Genomic DNA, 9771 nt, shown 5'->3' on the forward strand with positions numbered 1-9771 from the left:
TAATAAATGAATAAATAAAAACTATAATAATGTAAATAACAAATAAAATACATATATAAATGCATAGGTATAGTTGAATAATAAACAAACAGGTAAATAGTCAATAATGATAAATGAACATATAAATAATAATAAATGAAAATCAACCAGACAAATGATGACAAAACAAAAACAAATAATATAAGATAAATTATAATCATCACAGCATCTTGCTTATGGGTACGTGTTTTTGGCTACTTCTCTTATGATAGGTAAGAGGCCCTCGGTAAATAAATAAATAGAGGTACGAGGTGGCAGTGAGTAGGAGGGAGAGATGAGCCTTCATCCAAGAGGAGCTAATATGAAAGGGGAACAGAGTGGTGGTGGCCGGCGACGGAATGGGTGGGATAGGGTTGGATAGTTATATGTCAATTTATTATTATTTACTATTTACCTGTTTGTTTATTATTCAACTATACCTAGGCATTTATGTATTTTATTTGATATTTACATTATCATAGTTTTTATTTATTATTATCATGATTTTTTTTCGCATCCGACCTAGATATGGACCAAAAGGTCTTCTGTCGGCATGCTCCGCCTTTGTAATCCTTTGTGTCTGTAACAAATAGCTTTCCAGGAGTGGCTATATTTGCTGAATCTTCACCGTTTGCTACACCTTGGGCTTGGCTACCCCTCTCTTGTAGGGAGGGTGGATGAGTGGAAAGAGGCGCTTGGGAGATAGAGATAGAAAGATAAGGTTGAAAATTGCTCTTCTACTCACGATGTGTTAGGATGGCACCTTCGTGTTCGGTGATTCCTGTCATGATATCGATCTTGGGATGGTTTCCGTGCTTGATGAGGACCTCGGCATAGTCAGGGAGGTAGTCGTTGTCGACGCGCGGTCCCAGAAGCATCGGATTCAGGAACCACGACTACAGAAGAAGGAGAGGAGGAGAATATGTGGGACAGCAGAATTTGCGAAGGGCGGAATGCACAGATTTTATTTTCTTTTTTAATAGTTTATGTACGCGATTTCCTGCGCCTCGTGAGTTTGAGGTTACTGGAAGGGATTCAAAAGACTACGCCCTTTCCGTTCTGCCTGAGTCTTCTTGTCTGATAATAGCGAAAAGGTAATTCTTCTTCCTGATCGTCATTGCTTTTAGTTTCATGATACTTGCCCCGAGTGTTAAAACAGCAACATATACATAGGAAGGAGAAAAAAAGCTTTGGCTTGTTTCACACGTGTCGACTTTTTGCCTTGTGCACGTCCACGACACGACGTCGTGCTTTAAAATAACCATGGGTGTCCATGGACGCTCTCACGCGTGGTCGTGATATGTGAAAGCGTCCACAAAACACCCATGTTTATTTGAGATCACGACGTCGTGTCATGGACTACGCACGGCGAAAAGTCGACACGTGTGAAACGAGGCTTTCCATCGTACCAGGTAAGCCTCTGACCCGCTAGGCATCCCGCTACCCTCTACCCTCCCGGCAAACCGCGTTCAGTGTGGCCACACCCTTAAGGAAAATCGTTCCAGCTTACCAGGTAAGCTGTGTAGGAAGGCGTGAACTCCCTTGCATCAAGACTCTGAAGACATTCGAGGAGGACCTCGCTTCCTTCGTCCACTGTGCAGTTGAAGATGGAACCCAGGAACCTGGCGACGTCCAGGAAGGCGTCTCCAGCCCCCCAGGGCGCCAGAGCCGAGCCCGACATCAGGATAGCTTTGGAAAATAACCCTGTGGAGATGGAAGTGAAGTAGGCCTTTCAGATGTCACGGCCGTCTTCAGCATTGTTGTTGTTGTTTTTTGTTATTATTCTTATGGTTATTACTCATGTTATTGGTATTATTGTTATTGTTACTATCATTATTGTTATTATTATTGTTATTGTTATTATTGTTATTGCTATAATCATTATTATTATTGTTATTATCATTATTATTGTTATTACTATTATTATTATTATTGTTATCATTTCATTAACATTATTAATATTATCATTATTATTACTATTATTATTATTATTATGATTACCATCATTATCATGATTAAATTACTATTAAACATTCTTACTGTATATTATTATTGTTATATTATCACATTAACAATATAGTATTACTATTGTACTGTACATTATTGTTCTAATTTATTATTCTAAGGTAGATGTGAATAGAGGAAGGAACAGAGCACGAGAAGGGCGTTCCATTCATTAAAACATTTTTTGGTGCCTCGATATCACGTATTCTGATTGGCTCATGCCAAAAAACATTTATCACTGATTGGCTGATGCCAAGTAGCATTGATCTCTGATTTGCTGATGCCAAGGAGCAATGATCTCTGATTGGATGGTGTCAAGTAACATTGATCTCTGATTGGCTCATTCCAAGTAGCATTGATCTCTGATTGGCTCATGTCAAATAACGTTGATCTCAGATTGGCTAATGCCAAGTAGCATTGATCTCTGATTGGCCAATGCCAAATGACACCAATCACTGATTTGTTCATTCAAAAGAGCATTGATCGCTGATTGGCCAATGAGTACCATATATGACTGCGTATACAGTCCATGTATCTTATTCAGGGTCTAAACAAGAATAGGGCGCTTCATGAAGTGTGAGATGTTCTGGGAAGTCTCTTGAGATGCCGGAGAAAAAGATTGTGCCCTTATGACGTCATGTTAGTTTTGTTTCCGAATTAAACTGACCTGTTCTTGTTTAGACTGTGTGCTCTTATGACATCATGTTAGTGTTGTTTCCAAATTAAACTGACCTGTTCTTGTTTCGACCGTGTGTTCAAAAGCTGCTTTTCATTTCTTATTCTCATTTTTAAGATATTTATCTACTTGTCTGTTAATTAATTGATTAATTAGTTGAATCTTTTAGCATTTGTATCCTTGGTGACGTCACGTCCTCTTTTTTTATTTTTTATTTGTTTATTTTTTATTTTTTTGTTATAGCGAAGGTTCAAAACTGACCCATACATCATGATGATGTAATGACTACCATTTATTATATATTGTTTATTTGTTTGTTATCATATGTCTTTTTATTATCATTTGTTTAATTTTCATTTATCATTAGTTATTTGTTAACTTATCATTTACTATTTACCTGTTTATTATTCAACTATAGCTATGCTTTATTTATTTTATTTATTATTATCTATATTATAATTTTTTTTTATTATTTTTTTATTTATCATTATTATAATGTTTTTCGCATACGACCTAGTTATGGACCAAAAGGTCTTCTGTCGGTATGCTCCGCCTTTGTAATCCTTTGTAATACATGAACGCTGTTATGCTTATAGAGAATCACTTTCTTCACAAGAAAATTATACAGAAATACAATATACATCCGACAGTACTTCCTGTTACATTATCGAATTGCCAGTGAAAACTGTTATTAACTGTTGAACTTTTGAGAAACTGGCAGTATACTGGTTCAGAATACCTTAGAAAAGCTAGGACCTTTGTGGTAGCAACTTGGCTCAGTGGCTGGATATTACCATAAATTGAGTTCAACATTCCTCATACCTGTTGATAATGAGCCTAGTTAATATACCCACAAATCGTTTCCTCGAGATATCAGGAGTCGAACTCTCAAAAATTTCGCCAGTTTTTGGCAAACGCTTCCTACTATCAGAAAGCACCCATTTGGCTAAGTCGATCTGACTGGATTATCTATAAAATCTACCGGTAATTCTCACAAACACAACGCATCGATATCGGCCAATTTATACTTTTTATAATGACGGAAAACACGTCCGCCAAGGCTGTCGAAAGGTATGGGACGTACGGTCCTGAGTGTCACCACTAGACAAAAAGTGGAGAGAACGACCCCGACCTTTCCCCCCGCCCGCTGATTCTTGCATACCTACGGTTTTGGGGGAGAGCATCTGCCAATGCGCAGAAGACGCCCCGGCGCTCTCCCCGAAGAGCGTCACCTTGAGCGGGTCTCCTCCGAAGCTGGCGATGTTCCTCTGGACCCACAGAAGAGCCTCCTTTTGGTCCTTGAGGCCGAAGTTCCCCGGGATGACGGAGTCTTCCGTGGACAGGAAACCTTGGGTGGGGAAGGAGAAATTAAGAAGGGGGGATTAGGTTTGTGTCGAACAGTCCTTCACTCCCGATCGATGTCTGGAGACGCGCGCGCGCACACACACACATACACACACACACACACACACACACACACACACACACACACACACACACACACACACACACACACACACACACACACACACATACACACACACACACACAGACACACACACACAGAGAGAGAGAGAGAGAGAGAGAGAGAGAGAGAGAGAGAGAGAGAGAGAGAGAGAGAGAAAGGGGCAGAGAAAGAGAGAGGGGCAGAGGGAGAAAGGAAGAGGCAGAAAGAGAGAGAGAGAGAGAGAGAGAGAGAGAGAGAGAGAGAGAGAGAGAGAGAGAGAGAGAGAGAGAGAGAGAGAGAGAGAGAGAGAGAGAGAGAGAGAGAGAGAGAGAGAGGCATAGAAAGAGAAGGTAAGGCAGAGAGAGAGAGAGAGAGAGAGAGAGAGAGAGAGAGAAAGAGAGAGAGGGAGAGGGAGGAAAAGAGAGAGAGGGAGAGGGAGGCAGAGAGGGAGAGGGAGAGGGAGAGGGAGGCAGAGAGGGAGAGGGAGACGGAGAGAGAGGGAAGCGGAGAGAGAAGAGAGGGAGGCGGAGAGAGAAAGGCTGAGGCGGAGAGAGAGAGGCTGAGGGAGAGAGAGAGAGAGAGAGAGAGAGAGAGAGAGAGAGAGAGAGAGAGAGAGAGAGAGAGAGAGAGGGAGAGGGAGAGGGAGAGAGAAAGGAAGGCAGAGAGAGAGAGAGAGAGAGAGAGAAAGATAGGCAGAGAGAGTGGTAGAGAGTTGTGTGATACTTGTGATATCATCAGGAATCATGGCGATGACGATGACGATGACGACTATGACAACAATGATGATAATGATGGTGACGTGTCCTTACACGTCAGTCCATCCCAAGATTTTGGAAAGACGTGGCGAGTTGTCAGTGATTAGATAAATTGCAGAGATGTTTTTGTGCCCCCAGGGAGAGACAGATAAGCAGCTCGAGAGGACCACGAAAAAAAAGGGACAAGATAACACAAAATTCAAGGTTATATGTATATATATACACATACATGTATGTATAGATGCTGGTATATTGTGACAAGTTGATGAAGGTGGAAAAAATTAGTCACGGGTCTAGTGTGTGTGTGTGTGTGTGTGTGTGTGTGTGTGTGTGTGTGTATTCACTTGGTCTTTGGATCACGTGTTGGACTCGTGATCAACAGCTATTTCCCTCCCGGAAAAGAGCTCAGAGCTCGTAGGTCCGATCTATGGGTAATGCTATGATCTTACACACACACACACACACACAACTCCCCGCCCACGAGAGTCAGAGTAACGACCCGAAGCGCAGCGGTACCGAAATAATTTCGGCCCTGGGCAGGATTCGAACCAAGTACTACGGGCACCACCATGCTAGCAGTTCAGCGCTCTACCAACTGTGTGTGTGTGTGTGTGTGTGTGTGTGTGTGTGTGTGTGTGTGTGTGTGTGTGTGTGCGTGCGCGCCCAGGTGCCGAGCGCGAGATGAGAAACTTACCGAAGACTCCTAGTCGGTAATGGATGGTGACGAGGACGACGTCCTCGTTGAGGAAGACGTAAGGCTCATAGTCAAGAGAGGTCCCACAGGTGAACCCTCCTCCGTGGATGAAGACCATCACCGGAAGCCCCCCGGTAGGCTGTCCCACGGTCCAGGTCTTCTGGACGGGAATCTAAAAAAAACGACGAAGAATCACTCGTCGATATCCTCAGGGAAACATCATACAAGCTCACCAAGCACTCACTCACTCACGCACGGACGCACACACGTTCGCCGGCTCAGTCACATGCATGTGGACATGCATATGCAACATGCGCCTATGCATATGCAACATGCGCATATGCATATGCAACATGCGCATATGCATATGAAACATGCGCACATGCATATGCAACATGTGCACATGCATATGCAACATGTGCACATGCATATGCAACATGTGCACATGCATATGCAATATGCGCACATGCATATGCAACATGAGCCATGCATATGCAACATGTGCACATGCATATGTAACATGAACACATGCATATGCAACATGTACACATGCATATGCAACATGAGCCATGCATATGCAACATGAGCCATGCATATGCAACATGTGCACATGCATATGCAACATGCGCACATGCATATGCAACATGTGCACATGCATATGCAACATGCGCACATGCATATGCAACATGTGCATATTCATATGATTACATAACTACACTACACACATACACAGGCATGCAGAGGTAAGAAAAGCATTATAGACATAATGCAGACATGTATTTGTGTGTATATATATATATATATATATATATATATATATATATATATATATATGTGTGTGTGTGTGTGTGTGTGTGTGTGTGTGTGTGTGTGTGTGTGTGTGTGTGTGTGTGTGTGTGTGTGTGTGTGTGTGTTTGATTGAATACGACAACATTCTGGAAGTTGTTAATTTTCTTTTTTGTGTTTTCTATTTTTCTAATTATATTCTTCCCTTGGATAGGGTGGGCATAAACCAATTCCTTATAATGGAGAATTATAAGGAATTGGTTTATGCCCACCCTCTCCAAGGGAAGAATATAATTAGAAAAATAGAAAACACAATAAAGATAATTAATAACTTCCAGAATGCTGTCGTATTCAATCAAACATGTTTAAAAGAGAACCTGCTCCCAAAATGCACCAATATATATGTATATATATACATATATATACATATATATATGAATATATATATACATATATATATGTATACATATATATATATATATTTATATATATATATATATATATAACAAATAGGGTGGCATAAAAGCTTGTGTTGCACACTCCACCTGTGGTGTATAGACGTTGAGGTAGAGGCAATCCTCTGAACCGATGATCTCATGTCTTCCTTGCAAAAGTGGGAACATGTCGAGCTGCATGCAGGGCTGACGGAACGCCTTGGCTTCGTAGACGCCATTCCAACGCCCTGAGCTGACAGGATCCTGCCGAAGGGAACCGCCGAATCAGCGGGCAATGCGATTTGGGATCGGGGGTGGGGGGCGGGGTGGGGGGTGGGGTGGGCGTCGGGGGTGGTGGTTGGTTTTTGGGGAGTTGTTCTGGTGTGTGTCTCTGTAGGTTTTAGTCGTTTATCCGGGGTGTAGTTCTTCCCGTAAGATGAATAGTTTTGTCTGGTGTTCGGGAGGGTTAGGTCAGGTTAGGTCAGGTCAGGTCATGCCAGGGGGAAAGAATCATCGTAAACATTGAGAATTGTTTAGATCAGGGGTTCTTAACCTTTTTTCTCCAATTCCCCACTTTTTAGTGAACCAACTCTCCATTTCCCACCACAGTATCGGTCTTTGACAAATTCAATTTTAACCCATGCAGTGTTTAGTACGTAAATATACGCTTTGCTTTTTTGTGCCATTTTACGGCCCTTAATTTTTGTTTGCATATATTAGATTTTTTACTAACAGTTATCACATGGAAATAAAATACATATGAAAAGACAGTGGTTCTTCTGTCCGACCGGTCATTTCCCACTTGGCAACTCCGCCATTTCCCACCAGTGGGGAATTCCCCACAGGTTAAGAACCACTGGTTTAGATCTTCCGATTCCCGGGAGGTGATATTAATGGTAAGGCTCCTTTTACACGTACCGACTTTTCGTCGTGCGCATGTCCACGACACGACGTCTTGCTCTCAAATAAACATGAGTGTCTATGGACACTTTCACACTTGGTCGTAGTCGTGACGTGTGAAAGCGTCCATAAACACCCATGATGATTTGAGAGCACGACGTCGTGTCGTGGACGGCGCACGGCGAAAAGTCGATACGTGTGAAAGGAGTCAAAGAATACCTCGAAGGGGCCTGAGGAACATTGTACCTTGAAGCGCAGTTCGCCGACAGGGGGCTCGGCGAAGGGGATTCCTCTGAAGGAGAAGAACGGGCGTCCTTTGGTCGAGGTCTCCTCCAATCCTTCCAGTTGACCCTGCCAGATCTTCACGGTCGGATTCGTCTTGTCCTCGTCCGTCTGGAAGGAAGAAGATATCCATTAAAAAAAAAAAAAAAAAAAAAAATATAAATATATATATAAATATATATATATATATATATATATATATATATATATATGTCTGGAGAGAGAGGATCTCTTTAGTTTATCTCGATTAATAACATAGCATAAGAATGGAAGAGACTGCAAGAGACCATAGGGCCTACACTAGGCAGTTCCATGTCCATTACCACCTGTCATCCCTATCCATGAAGTTTTCATCTTTTCTTAAACATCCAATTGTTTCAGTGCTCGCTACATAGTTCCTCTCTATTTGATTGACCACTTTATTGGTAAAACAGTTCTTACCTATTCCTTTCTTAGATCTAAATTTGTCCAATTTAAATCCATTACTGCGAATCCTGCCCTGTTGCCTTAATATGATGACCTTGTTTGTGCCACCCTTGTTAAAGCCTTTGATCCACTTGAACGCCTGTGGTAATCACTGACGAAAATACAATATATAATCCCCGCTATGTCCACATCTTCCTTACCTGATGATACTTTTATCTTTATCAATTTATCCGTCAGTATATTCTATTCATCCCCGGGGGGACTCCAACATAGCAAGAGTGTTACGCTTGGATAGTGAACATGGAAGTCTTTGACACCAACGGCTTGAAGAATAAAGGGAAACGCCGCTCGAGAACGGTGGAGGGACTTACCTCGTCAGACATCGCTGACCTGACAACCATCAACAACAGCAACAGTAATGACCCCTGCAACAGTGTCACGCGTTTGGCCCCCATCGTAAAAACCTGAAAAATAAACGAGTAAATAAATAGATCAATGAATAAATAAGCAGATAAATAAATAAGTAAATAGGTACATATATTTATATATATATATATATATATATATATATATATATATATATACATATATATACATATATATATATACATATATATATATACATATATATAAATATATATATATATATATATATATATATATGTATATACCAACGACTTTTTCCCCTTACAAGGGAGGTAGCCAAAAAAATAAAGGCACAAAATCTACTCCCAACCATTCCATTCCCACATACTCCACTCCCATTCACCACCCTTCCTCCCTTCTTATTATCTTGGTTCCTCCTGGATGACGGGTCATCCCTGCATCTCGCCCGCTGCCCTGCGTCAGAGGCAATGTAGCAAGACACAGCACATCCACAGCAAGGCCGCCTCATTTAATCGGCAACTCCCCTCTCTCTCCCTTCATGCAGAAAAAGAGAAGACGGGGAGAAATCACTTTGGGATGCATCAAAATATCATTCGCACATACAAACCTCACCTCCTCACTCTCATGCATCGCAGCATCATCCATACACGACCATTCTCCATTCAACCATATCTTCTGTCTTCTCCTTTCCTTCCTCAACAGACTTTTTCCTCTTTCCCACTGCCCCTTTTACCCCATCTATCCATCTCATCAATGGTCGACCCCTCATGTTCACTCCTTCCACCTCTGCCTTCCACACTTCTCTTACTAATTTTTCTTCACTCATTCTTTTCATGTGTCCAAACCATCCCAATACTCTTTCATCCACCCTATCTCCCAACTTCCTTTCCACCCCCGTTCTCCTCCTCACCACCTCGTTTCTCACTCTATCCAACCTAGTAACACCTATCATACTTCTGAGG

General features: G+C 41.8%; 1 protein-coding gene across 4 annotated transcripts in view; it reads right to left on the reverse strand.

Moving 5' to 3' along the window:
- Positions 1 to 9771, reverse strand: part of LOC143035907 (esterase E4-like) — a 113596-nt gene that overhangs the window by 22812 nt on the left and 81013 nt on the right. For all 4 annotated transcript variants that reach the window (XM_076203109.1, XM_076203111.1, XM_076203112.1 and 1 more), the window contains 7 exons: positions 8794 to 8886; positions 7961 to 8107; positions 6926 to 7078; positions 5595 to 5766; positions 3861 to 4046; positions 1529 to 1722; positions 764 to 914 (listed from right to left, as the gene is read on the reverse strand). In XM_076203109.1, coding sequence (XP_076059224.1) covers positions 764 to 914; positions 1529 to 1722; positions 3861 to 4046; positions 5595 to 5766; positions 6926 to 7078; positions 7961 to 8107; positions 8794 to 8886 — 1096 coding nt within the window. The remainder of the gene's footprint in view (positions 1 to 763; positions 915 to 1528; positions 1723 to 3860; positions 4047 to 5594; positions 5767 to 6925; positions 7079 to 7960; positions 8108 to 8793; positions 8887 to 9771) is intronic.

This window comes from Oratosquilla oratoria, chromosome 19 (genome assembly GCF_046742065.1).
Source record: "Oratosquilla oratoria isolate Oo_2021 chromosome 19, ASM4674206v1, whole genome shotgun sequence".
In the NCBI taxonomy this organism is placed as follows: Eukaryota; Metazoa; Arthropoda; class Malacostraca; order Stomatopoda; family Squillidae; genus Oratosquilla; species Oratosquilla oratoria.